This window comes from Zootoca vivipara, chromosome 11 (genome assembly GCF_963506605.1).
Source record: "Zootoca vivipara chromosome 11, rZooViv1.1, whole genome shotgun sequence".
NCBI lineage: Eukaryota > Metazoa > Chordata > Lepidosauria > Squamata > Lacertidae > Zootoca > Zootoca vivipara.
Window position 1 is genome coordinate 52,005,426 of NC_083286.1, and position 13,819 is coordinate 52,019,244.

The 13,819-nt window shown below is 44.9% G+C and overlaps 1 protein-coding gene across 1 annotated transcript in view; it reads right to left on the reverse strand.

Moving 5' to 3' along the window:
• Nucleotides 1–13,819, reverse strand: part of DCC (DCC netrin 1 receptor) — a 904,619-nt gene that overhangs the window by 71,417 nt on the left and 819,383 nt on the right. The window contains exon 21 of the mRNA XM_060280362.1: nt 5,667–5,699. Within this exon, the coding sequence (XP_060136345.1) occupies nt 5,667–5,699 (33 nt within the window). The remainder of the gene's footprint in view (nt 1–5,666; nt 5,700–13,819) is intronic.

The following is a 13,819-nucleotide window of genomic DNA, read 5'->3' on the forward strand; positions in this document are numbered from 1 at the left end:
ACTACATGCTCCCCACATCCTCTCCTTCCTTCCTTGAGCTTTTCCTTGAGCTTTTCCTTCAACGGAGAGCTTGTCTGGGGTTTTTAATGGACCTTCTGACTCTCTCTGCATCCTCTGAATGTCTAAGTTGGGAAAAGTTTTGCTTCACTTGGTGCAAAGCCTAAATCACTCCAAAGGAGTCTGCATTTGGTGCCAAATTCAGCATTCAACGGAAGCAGAGTCACATCCTTAACAGCTATAAGGAACCATCTAGTTGGGGTGTAGCACATCTCTGAGTACTAGCTGCTGGGGAACATCGGAGGTGAAGGGCTGTGGCTTCCATGCTCTTTTAGCTGTCTTCCAAGGGGCACCTGATTGGCCGCTGTGAAAAAGAGGATGAGCTAGATCAGGCACCCCCAAACTTCGGCCCTCCAGATGTTTTGGATTACAATTCCCATCATCCCTGACCACTGGTCCTCTTAGCTAGGGATAATGGGAGTTGTAGGCCAAAACATCTGGAGGGCCACAGTTTGGGGATGCCTGAGCTAGATGGTCCCACTCTTCTTTGTACGCTCACTGTAATTAACACAATGTCCCAATATTTTCTATGCAAGTCTCTAATTTGTATGAAGATCAGGTTCCACTTGCTCACTTCTTTGTGTTATGAATCCCATTTTAGCTCCCTTCCTCCTTGTTCCTGCATCTGAGCCTCTGCTCTGTTTTGTTTGAGACCTTGTCTATACATATAGAAGAGTGAGGTTGCAGGATACAGTCCTGAGGTGGTAGGATGGGGCTGCATCACCGGTTCAGATTGCAGGTGGGGTATAGTTTTGGCTGCTCTTCCATGAAAAAAAAACAAAAACTCAACAAAGCCTACACAACAGAACTCACCACAAGTAGAAAGCGAACCCAAGAGGGGTCTCAGCCTTTTGCCTCATATGCTTTCTGTGTGCCTGCTTTTTAACCCAAGGAAGCATTCAAAATTAGCTCCTTTACTGAACAGAAGTGATGCAGCTCATTCAACCACCTCCTTATCTCCACCCCCACCCCCAGCCCAATTCTGCTGCATGAGTAGATCAGGCTACATTCATCACCGCAATGGCAAAGTCCTTTTGCACCTTTCCCTTATCCTTCAGGTCCTTTTTCAAGAACAGGATTTAATCCTCCAAACCTCTAAGAAGATTACATAAAATAAACATCAAAATTACCAACAGAACCAGGTCTTAAGAACAAGGTAACAACTGGGGGTGGAGTGGGAGCTATGTGTGCCCCAACTTTTCAAGGAGGGGATCCTCAAAATTCTGTGGCAGCCATGCACCCTTGCTGCACGATATGCTCACCTCAGTAATCCATGCCGTGGGTCGTGCTTACATCACACATGTGCACCGCACAGTGTGTGCAGGACCTGTCAGCACACCCCATCATGTACATGAGTGACATCAGATGCCCCATGGCGTGCATGCATGTTGCATGGCTCCAGCCCCCTCAATCGTGGGGGCAAGCCGACATGCTTGCAAGGTAGCCATTTTTAAACAAAACAAAACAAAACCGTAATTTAAAAACATGTGTCTTACAAAATAAAATGCAATACCAAAAAATACATGTCAGCTTTACATATCTAAGTAGCTCTTGTCTTAAGCATTTGCTTTTATCAAATGATATCACAGCGAATTCAAGAAAGGGAATAAATATTTATTATTCCTGATTCTTCTTACGAGAGCGCTGTATTATGACACTTAAAAAGAACACCTTAAAATATCCATGGTCTTTTAACTCTAAGCTGTACTACAACATGAAACAATGCCTCGCAAAGCAGCAATAATTGCCCAGAAAACCTCCATTTTTCAAGCACATTCCCATTGTTCTTTTCACATTTCACATTTTCCAAATCTCAATTTATTATTCTGATACCACATAGGCAGGGAAATTAGCAGTGCTGTCACCCAAATGATAAAGAATCCCGCCTTTGATTCTATTTGTGTTTACTCAGAATCGCTACAAGGTATGTAAGGAAAATGGCATCTACTTTATGTTCCAGAATGTCTATTAAGATCAAACACATTCGATTGTTTACTTTGCCCATTTATAACTGAATGCTAAAGTTGGAGAGAACAGTTTGTTACGCTGCATGACTTTCCAGCAAAAACAAATTAATTCCAAGGCTTTTGCCTTGTGGAGAAATCCCATCCAGACGTTTTCTTGAGTTACTCGTTTTATTTAGTGGCAGTGTGAAGTGACAGCTACAGGCTATTATTTTAGTAGAAATGTTTATGTTACTTAGCGTGCGTTAATGCCTAGGAAATATGAGTGTAAAGGACATCATTGTTAGGGGCTCCAGCAAAGCTTTTCAGGTTAGGGCTGGGCGATAAATTGGATTTTGCTTGCGATTTAATGAGAAACTTCCTAATCTGGACTTCTCAGACCAATAGATTAACTGAAACTAGAAATTTGCTTTTCCTTGAATTTTGCACTGCGGTTCCCCAATCAGTCTGTACAAAAATGCATATGTTAGGAGGAAGTGTGCAAAGAGGTGTATATATTAGTGAAAACAGCATGCAAAATGCATTATATTAGGGGAAATGGTTGCAAAAGCATGCATCAGTCAAAACTGCATTCAGAAAGGCGATTAGAATAAATTCACACTAAAATGCTAATATTTTCATGAGGATTTTTCTTTTAAAACTGCAAATTGTGACAGAAGTGTGGAAGCCTGAAGTATAGATTTTTTAAAAAATGAGAAACAGAGAGAAATTTATAGATTCATCCATCCCTAGCTTGGGCCCACATAAAATCTGGGGGTTGTAATGTTTACTTTCAAAGAAGAGGTGAGCACCATGAGACTCCAGATTTAACATCCAGCTTGGATTGAAAACTAAGGTGGAGGAAGATTCCCAATCTACTCACCCACCCAGACCTCAAATGTCTGTGCCACCTATCCCCATTCCCTTTAAACAACTCTTATCCTACTGGGCAGTAGCAACAGCTGTTTTCCAAGTGTGGGAATTGGGGTGGTGGTCTGTCCCTTCCTGCCCCCCTCTGGTGCACTACCCTGACTTTGGAAATCGTCCATGTCCTGATGGAAACCTACATACCTGCAAGGAAGATGGACGATTTCCAAAGTCAGGGTGGTTTGGAAAAGAACCAGAGCTATTAAAGGATTCTGTATTCTTGGGGAAATAACTTGTTTTCTGGGCAAATCTGATGTGGGATGGGGTAAGTCTAATAGCTGATAGTGTACAGTATTGCCCAAACTTGGGGTCCGAAATATTCTTGGGCTACCCAGATATTCTTGGGCTACAAATCTCATTATTGCTGACCACTGGCTATGCTGTCCGGGGAAGGTGGGGGTTGTAGTCCAACAAGCTAAAGGAATCTAAAGGTTGGAAAGGCTGCACTAGGAAAAGTGTTTGTGCTGCATTTTCCATATTCATTTGTATGCATCCTCAAGAGCCTAAACATGGTTACTTAAGGAGAAAATGTGATGAGAGAGAGCTTTCTTGGGGCTGATGAGAGAGGAGTGGGTGGAAGGGACCTTTGTTCAAGTTGGTATAATATTTTGTTTCTGAGGTGAAGTCTTTAGGAAGAACTTCCTGACAGTAAGAGCTGTTCGGCAGTGGAATTTGCTGCCAAGAAGTGGGGTGGAGTCTCCTTCTTTGGGGGTCTTTAAGCAGAGGCTTGACAGGCATATGTCAAGAATGCTTTGATGGTGTTTCCTGCTTGGCAGGGGGTTGGACTGGATGGCCCTTGTGGTCTCTTCCAACTCTATGATTCTATGATTCTTATGGAGCAGAAAGTGTTCTGTTTCCTGGTGGCCCCCCCCCCCATTTATATTTAAGATCAATCCATGTTCTGGAAGCAGGTCCAGAGACTGCAAATATTTCCATGGAAACTAGAGCATCATATGCAAGTAGGTAAAAGTAAAGGTAAAGAACCCCTGGACAGTTAAGCCCAGTCAAAGGTGACTATGGGGTTGCGGCGCTCATCTTGCTTTCAGGCCGCGGTAGCCGGTGTTTGTCCACAGACAGCTTTCCGGGTCATGTGGTCAGCAGGACTAAACCGCTTCTTGTGCAACGGAACGCTGCGATGTAAGCCAGAGCGCACAGAAATGCTGTTTACCTTCCCGCCACAGTGGTACCTATTTATCTACTTGCACGGGCGTGCTTCCGAACTGCTAGGTTGGCAAGAGCTGGGACAGAGCAACAGGAACTCGCCCTGTCGCGGGGATTCAAAATGCCTACCTTCCGATTTGCAAGCCCAAGAGGATCAGTGGTTTAGACCACAGTGCCACCCACGTCACTGTCATATGTAAGTATATATAATGCACATTCAAACAAACATCACACCGAGATTGTGCATACCCTGTCTGAGGCCCCTTTCCCACCTCTGGGCCTACTGAACATCCACACATGGCTATAATATTTACATAGGGCCTATGCAGAATGTGCATATGCTAGGTGCACACATCTGATTCAAGGACTGTGTGTGAGCTGTTGATCACAACATATAGAGCTATATGAATCTTATGCACCTAGGCCAGGCATCCCCAAACTGCGGCCCTCCAGATGTTTTGGCCTACAACTCCCATGATCCCTAGCTAACAGGACCAGTGGTCAGGGAAGTTGGGAATTGTAGTCCAAAACATCTGGAGGGCCGAAGTTTGAGGATGCCTGACCTAGGCCTTATCCAAATGTTGACACTGGGCATCAGGTGAGCCAAGAGGAAAACAGGCAAGAGGAAAACAGGAAGGTGATATCTCTCAAAGGAAAATGTCTTCTCAAAGTAACATGGCAGATTGGCATTTGACATTTTTGCAGCTGTTGGAGGAAATTTCTCTGCCCCCCACCCCAAACTACAAATAAATAAGTGTTGAATTATTTCTGCATCATGTAAAAGGCTTAATTTTCACTATGTCCCAGAATGACCAGTGCAACCAAAGTGCAATAAGTACCAAGTCTGATGAAAGGAGCACCTACAGGTGAAACTCGGAAAATTAGAATATCGTCGAAAAGACAGCTATTTTCCTTTCCAAATGCCTGGTGAGGCTCAGCCATTCCTCTCCACAAAAAAGCATGTAATTACCTAAAGTGAAAATCAACTATTTCCCCCTTCATAGTAAACAAATGACTACAAGCATTTGGCTTGAAATAAAGAACAAACATCACAAAGCGTTTAAAAATAGTAAGAAAAGGATAAAACGCTACCAACAATTATGCCTTGAAAAGTTGACTAAACCACCATCTTCCAACATGAGGGAGAAACTGATTTATGGATAGAAAGATATAGTGGTTCTTACCATGAGGCTCCAGAACTTTAATCTATAACCCACAAAAGGGTGCAAGAGCAGCTTGGAAATTATGCCAACCTTAATTATACTTAATGTGAATTATTCAGAAGTGCAGCAGAGAGAGGAAAAAAATTATTTCATACAAAGGAGCCTGACATTTTAATTGGTCCTTCAGAAAAGAGACAAAACAATTTCCTCTCAAGAAAATTTACATCTTCCCCATCAAAACAGCAACCTCAGCCGAGCAGAACTTCATTAACAAGATTAATTATCATGCCAGTGTCTGCCTCATCAGGTGTGCTGGCCAGGTGAAGAGCAGAACACAAAGGAAGGGGGGCTGGCATCACACCTACAGCTTGGTGTTGATTCCAAGAGAAAACAGGACACAATAAGGCCATCTTACCTTGATCATTAGCCATTTTGTCAGGATGTTCCACTGCAAGGCAAAAACAACAAAACAACACTGTCAGTCATTTTTCATCAGTAGGCACTTCAACACATCAAATCAGCCCTAACTTTCTTATCAAGTTGCAGACTCCCTGTTCTTTTTCTTCTTCTTCTTTACTCTCCAGTCAATTGGATCAGAATATGACAGGGAAGATTTTGACATTATACTTTTAATTTCAGAATCATCTTGAGAGACGGGAAGCACAGGTGTCAGTCAATTCGTCTGTATCTCATAACTAATGAAGTCAGATGTTGATATCTGAAGGAGAATAAGAAGTCTCAGGTTGTCCCCACCCCCAGCTCCCCTGATCTGGGGTATCATTAGGAAAGCTTAATTAAGAAGTGAGATGCAAGAAAAAGAAGAAATTGTTTCTTTGAATAATTAGGCACAAACCCTCCTGCACACTGAAAGCTAGCACATCGTTTCATTTCAAAAGCGATTCTACATGCTCTTAAAATATAATAACCACATACAAAGGAAAGATGGGATTACAAGTGCTCCAGTTAAGTCTTCAGGATTTATAGACATTGCCAAGACTCTCAGGCTGCAGTGGCCTTCAGCTATTTATTTAAATAGTGCAGAGAACTCAGCTCAAGTTGAAATCTTACAGAATTCTATACTGTTCTACTGTACTTCTACTGTTTCAGAATGTTTAGGAGAAATACTACGTTAGGAGTAACCAATGTAGTGATCTCTAGATGTTTTGGACTACAGAACCCATCATCCCTGGCTATTGGCTGTGCTGCCTGGGGCTGATGGAAGCTGTAGTTCAGGCATCCCCAAACTTCGGCCCTCCAGATGTTTTGGACTACAATTCCCATCATCCCTGACCACTGGTCCTGTTGGCTAGGGATGATGGGAGTTGTAGGCCAAAACATCTGGAGGCCGCAGTTTGGGCATGCCTGCTGTAGTTCAACAACCCTGGAGGGCACCGTGTTAGTTACTCCTGTGTTATGAGATGTCTGCCCAAGAAATATCATTGTATATATGCTTTACCTATATGCATCAAAGGGGCACCAGAATGGAAGCCCATGTAGTTCAGTGGCATCTCGTTCCTCACCCAATTTCTCCTTTTTATACCCATTATCCGGTCATGCTCCTGCCCACACACAGAGCCCATGCATAGGATGATCCTCTAGCTGACCACCCAACTGAGTCGTATGCCTTTTTGGGGTAGGTCAGCTACCTACATGGCTGAATCTTGCTTGTATGAAGCTGTTGAAACAGGTTGGGTTAAAAAAGCTGACAAAACACTTTTGGTCTTCATAAATGAAGGCAAGAAATAAGGGATGGATACTGTTCTATCTGTCCATTCACTACTCAACCCAATCTTTATGTTGTCAAAGGTGTGACAAAACAAGCCAGTGGATATAAGGAATCAAATCTCAAGTATTTGCAGTTTTCTGATAGGGGTGGCACTCTCACAAAATATGTTTCTTCCTTTATTAACTAGCATAGCTATTGTGTTAAATCTGCCAAACACATATATCTGCCAGACATATAACCAATTCTCCATTAAGAGAACACCTGAAGCATAATGAGTGTTGCTGATTTGGAATATGCTATTTTGGAAATCCAGCCCTCGACTTGCTGGTGACAGAGAACAGGAGATATATAAAAAATGAAAAGCATCTTTCTATTATAACCATGGTGGGATTGGGGCAGTTCATGGAAAATTAGGGTTTCCTTGAATACAAAGGAAGCTGTATCTTTTAGAATTTAGTTGTATTAAATAAATTGGCAATGGTAGGTCTACTAATATCTCTTACTTATGATGACTAATTGAAACCTCACCATACGAAGGTGTCATGTACCAAGTCAGACTATTGGGTCCATCTAGCTCAGTAGTGTCTACTCTGACAGGCAGCAGATCTGCAGGACATTGGATAGGACTCTCTCCCAGCCTGACCTGGAGATGCTGGGGATTGAACCAGGGACCTCCTCCATACAAAGCAGATGCTGTACCACTGAGCCCCACCCTTCCCCTACTACTGAGCTATGCAACAGCACAGGAGACTCTTGGCTTCATATCCCAGTTGTGCGTTTCCTGAAGTTATCTGATTGGTCACTGTGGGCAACAGGGTAGTGGACTAGATCAATATTTGGTCTGATCCTGCAGGACTTTGCACAAGTTCATGCAGGTTTTATGGATTTATGTTCTTGCTATTATTGCGCTAATGAACAATCACCCAACAAAACGTTATTGTGAGAAGAATTCCACTAAATATCTCTCTTGGTTTTGGTCATTGAAGATCTTACAGTCCTGCTAAGTTAAGGTAAAGGAAAAGGACCACTGGATGTTTAAGTCCAATCAAAGGTGACTATGGGGTTGCGGCGCTCATCTCGCTTTCAGGCTGAGTGAGCCGGTGTTTGTCCACAGACTTCTTTCCGGGTCATGTGGCCAGCATGACTAAACTGCTTCTGGCGCAATGGAACACTGTGACAGAAACCAGAGCGCACAGAAATGCCATTTACCTTCCCACCACACCTGCACCTATTTATCTACTTCCACTGGCATACTTTTAAACTGCTAGGTTGGCAGGAGCTGGGACAGAGCAACGGGAGCTCATTCCATCACGGGGATTCGAACTGCCGACCTTCTGATCTGCAAACCCAAGAGGCTCAGTGGTTTAGACCACAGCGCCACCCGCCTCCCTACAGTCCTGCTAACTCATATTCAGCTCCTCTCCCCAAAAGCTAGAAGGGACCCAACACTATATAATCCAGTTCTTGCCGCAAGGTGAGACCATATCTAGGACAGTATTCCCCAACATGGTGCCCTTCAGATGTTCTGGACTACAACTCCCATAATCTCTCACCACTGATCAACAACCATCTGTTTAAAACATCTGCAGGGCACCAGTGTGAGGAAGACTGCACTTCATAAGGAAGTGTATAGGATTCTATTGACCCTTTCCCTTCCACATCAACAGAAGGGACAGAAATCCTAGAGCACAATTTTATAATGGATTGGGTTTCTCCACAGATCTATACCTATGATTTTATAATTGGGGCATCAAAAACAAATACAGCTTGTCAACATGCCCTGGCCAAAACCTTTATTTCAAGCATTTATGGCATTTGTAACTAAGCTAGATGTTGCTATTTAGCTTTTCATGCCCCTTAAGAGGATGTAACCCTTGTCATAAATAGTGTAATGAAATATTTCAGGGTTGCTTTGGCCAATGACGTTGGTTCCTGGCAACTTCTCTGCAACTCAGGGACGTAAGTTTGTTTCCCATTCCCACTTCCCACACTTGTCACCCCAGTGAAGCATTAGAGGGCACTGTAACGCTAAAAATTCTGCCTGATGTTGTCTCTTCAAAAGAGAGAGAGAGAGAGGGAGAGAAACACTCTACGATGACAATATCAGCAATTATAGAGTAGTTTTTCAAAAAGAGAAAAAGGATGATTGCAAATTTAACACCGTTGTCGATCATGTCCTGCAGAAAGCCCCAAATAAAGACCTTTCTTGTCTGTGTTAATAGGAGGGCAATGCCGATCAGAATTAACAAGCAAAGAGCAACCTCTCTCTTCTTCCCTCCCTCCCCAACTGACACATATCAGTTCACATAATTTATACATCCTTCAAATTAAGGTTATGGATGCTCTCTCTATGTGCTGTGATAGCAACGCATCGCCTAGGCAATTTCCAGAGGGTTAGTCTGTTAGTCGGCTGCTGTGAAAACAACAAAGAGTCTTTTGGCATCTTAAAGAGGAAGCGCTAGATCCCACTTTAGCAACGCTTAGAGCAGATGCACTGAAATAAATGGACTCAAGTCGGTTATGACTTACTTAGGGCCATTGATTTCAACAGGTCTACTCTGAGTATGGCTTAGTCAGATGCAACCCCGGAAGAAAGATGGTGGCATATACCGTATTTTCCCATGTATAAGATGCCCCCATGTATAAGATGCCCCCTATTTTGGGGGGGGACCCCAAATTAAGAAAACACCCCTCAGCACAACCCGTGTATAAGACAAACCCTAATTTTAAACCTATTTTTGTTTTGTTTTATACGTACATGGAAAAATATGGTACTTTTATGGAATGTAGTCCATGCCAATGGGTGGACTCTTCACTTGTATGTTCTCTTCACTTGGCAGGTGACACACACCTGGTTAGGAGTGGTGGATTGTCCATACTGAGGTGAAAGCATAGCTGCCAAGTTTTCCCTTTTCTCGCGAGGAAGCCTATCCAGCATAAGGGAATTTCCCTTTAAAAAGGGGAGAACTTGGCAGCTATGGGTGAAAGGGACATGAAAGGATAAAAGTACAGACTACAGGGGAAACTGTGGGAAAGCTAGCAGGTCCCCTTGATAATGTTGGGGTGAGAGCAATTTGACCACTAGTCCCTTCAGAAATTGCCCCCAAAGGAGACATTATTATTATTATTATTATTATTATTATTATTATTATTATTATTAGACTTTTTATACCACCCTATACCCAGGGGTTTCAGGGCAGTTTACAGAATAAAATCAATATATAAAACCACAAAATACATATAAAAAAACCAAAATACTTAAAAAAAAAACCAATAGCCCCCCCACAAAAAACCACATTTTAAAAGGGCATAGGAGGTCAATCAGGTTAACCAAAGGCCTGGTTAAAAAGGAATGCTTTTGTATGGACTGCAAGAAGATCAAACCTATCCATTCTGAAGGAAATCAGCCCTGAGTGCTCACTGGAAGGACAGATCCTGAAGCTGACATGGGCGTAGGCAGGGGGGCAGGAGGGGGCAGCTGCCCCCCCCTAGAAGCAAAAAAATTAATGTATTTTACAGACCATAACCAGCACTTTTCCCCTCCAAAAACTGAAGTGGAAAGGGCTTTGCTTTAGCAAGAGCAGCTAAGTCTCCGCTTGCTGGGGGGGGGGGACACAGCAGTAACAAAAACACATCAAATAAATAAAGCAAAGTGGCTACCAGTAGTTAAGCAGTTAAGATAATGGAGCATATATCCCCAGGCAAGATTCGATAGCTGACCATTTCACCCTATTGTTCTTAAGTGGGAGTTGTTAATGAGCATTCAGGAGCATTAAGAGTTCTATTGGCGATTTAATGAGGGTGCAGACTCAGAGGATTCAATTTGACTAAGGTGGCTCTGCAAGGCTAAAAAGAAGTGAATAAGAAAGGGGGGAGGCTGTAGCTTTGACAGACACAGTGATGTTTATAAAAAGCATTGGTGTTCCAGTCTGCCCCTCCTCCTGCATCTGTATACTGTAAATCAGGGGTGGCCACCTCCCAAGAGACTCTGATCTACTCAGAGTTTAAAACTGGGGGTGATCTACCCCCTTTTGGGGGGTTCAGGTCAAAGCTGTTGAGTTTTTTTTAAAGGAAGGGAAGCTTCTTTTAGGAGGGAGGGAGGCCCATTTTTGTTTAGGGCTTCAGGTCATAGTTCAACTTTTTTGAGGGAGGAGGAAAATTTTGGGTGAGCTTTTTTTAGGGGTGCCAGTGACCTACCAGTGATCTACCACAGACATCCAGTGATCTACTGGTAGATCACAATCTACCTGTTGGACGTGCCTGCTGTAAATCAAGCAGAGAGAAAGCTGCTTACAAGGCTCCTGTACATGCAGAGTTCCAGCATCACAGCGTCACCCAGAGGCACCCACAAATATGAGTTATCCCTCTCTCTATTTCTTCCTTCCTTCCCTCCCTCTTCCATCCTTAATAAAATACGGGGGGGGGGCAGATAAGCCCCACATAGAAAGCCCATCAACATGGGGGGATGACTCTTTCAAATACGGTATTTACCAGTAATTGGGGGCGGGGGGAGAGGCACCTAGGCCTCTAGGAGTTGGATGCTATGCCTAGGAGTAGGACAATTCAAGAAAGCAGAATGATGCATATGCTATGGTAATATATCAATAGAATCATAGAATTGTAGTCGGAAGGGACCACAAGGGTCATCTAGTCCAACCCCCTGCAATGCAGGTTTTTTTCCTAAGGTGGGGCTTGAACCATGGTTGAAATATTATGCTGATATGCAGCAACGCCTCGGAGCCGTCGTGGCTGCGGCCGTGTCTTGCCTCGCCCGCCCTGCCACCCCCTCTCGCCTGCCCGACCCTCCCGTCCTCTCCAGCCAAGCAGGGTAGCCGCCAACGCTACCAGCCCCAGAAGCACAATGTGGCCGCTGCTGCCGCCACCACAATATCATCAGGCCCGCTGGCCCTTTAGCCCCGCCCACTTCATGGCCCCTCCCCTTCCGTGCCTTGGCCCCGCCCCTGAATGACCATGGCTTGCCCCCCCCCCAGTTTTGATCCTGGCTACGCCCCTGGAAGCTGAGGCCCCAATACTTTGGCCACCTCATGAGAAGAGAAGACTCCCTGCAAAAGACCCTGATGTTGGGAAAGATTGAGGGCACAAGGAGAAAGGGGACGACAGAGGACAAGATGGTTGGACAGTGTTCTCGAAGCTACTAACATGAGTTTGACCAAACTGCAGGAGGCAGTGGAAGACAGGAGTGCCTGGCGTGCTCTGGTCCATGGGGTCACGAAGAGTCAGACACGACTTAATGACTAAACAACAACAAAAGGTGTGTAATGAAGGCGCCAGGAGAAGGTCCCTGGGGAGAGCTTTCCACAAAGGGGAGCCACTGCAAAAGAGGCTCGTTCTCGTGCTGTCACCCTCCGAACCTCTCGAGGAGGGGGCACACGAAGGAGGGCCTCAGAAGATGATCTCAGGGTCCTGGTAGGTTCATATATGTGGTTGCTGATAGATACTGAAACCTTGTGGAAGCCTGCCTGTACATATTTGCATGAATTGGAACCTACTTGGTTCCTACTTGGATGAAAACACACCAGGAAAAGAAGAATCTAAGAGGAGATATGATAGCCATCTTCAAATATATTGAGGGCTGTCACATGGAAGAGGGAGCATGCTTGTTTCCTCCTGCTCTTGAGGGTAGGACTCGAGGCAATAGCTTCAAGTTACAAGAAAGGAGATTCTGACTAAACATTTGGAAAAACTTTCTGACAGTAGGAGCTGTTGGGCAGTGGAACAAACTCCCACGAGAGGTGGTGGACTCCACTTCCTTAGAGGTTTTTAAGTCTGCCATAGGTGCTTTAGCTGAGATTCCTGCAGACCTGGCCAATATGGCCAACTATCGCCCAGTCTCAAATCTTCCATTCTTGGGAAAGGTGATTGAGCGGGTGGTTGCTGAACAACTCCTGAAGGGTGTGGACCATTTGGATCCCTTCCAATCGGGATTCAGACCTCACCACGGGACAGAAACTGCCTTGGTCGTGCTGGTCGATGATCTCCGGCGGGCTAGGGACAAAGGTGAGAGCCGTTTCCTAGTTCTGCTGGATCTCTCAGTGGCTTTTGATCCCATCGACCATAACATCCTTCTGGACCGTCTTGAGGGGTTGGGAGCTGGGGGCACTGTCATACAGTGGTTCTGCTCCTTTCTCCTGGGCCGTGTCCAGGTGGTGGTGGGGGATGAGTATTCAGACCCCTGGGCTCTCACTTGTGGAGTGCCTCAGGGTTCCGTCCTCTCCCCCATGCTTTTTAACACCTACTTGAAGCCACTGGGAGAGATCATCTGGGGGTTTGGGTTGGGTGTTCATCAATATGCGTTTGATACCCACCTCTACCTCTCTTTTAAATCAGAACCAGTGAAGGCGGTGAGGGTCCTGTGTGAGTGCCTGGAGGCGGTTGGAGGATGGATGGCGGTTGAGGTTGAATCCTGACAAGACAGAAGTACTGTTCTTGGGGGACAGGGGGTGGGCTGGTATGGAGGACTCCCTGGTCCTGAATGGGGTAACTGTGCCCCTGAAGGACCAGGTGTGCAGCCTGGGAGTAATTTTGGACTCACAGCTGTCCATGGAGGCGCAGGTCAATTCTGTTCCCAGGGCAGCTGTCTATCAGCTCCATCTGGTACGCAGGCTGAGACCCTACCTGCCTGCAGACTGTCTTGCCAGAGTGGTACATGCTCTAGTTATCTCCCACTCGGACTACTGCAATGCGCTCTACGTGGGGCTACCTTTGAAGGTGACTCGGAAACTGCAATTAATCCAGAATGCGGCAGCTAGACTGGTGACTGGGAGTGACGGCTGAGACCATATAACACTCGTCCTGAAAGATCTTCGTTGGCTCCCAGTACG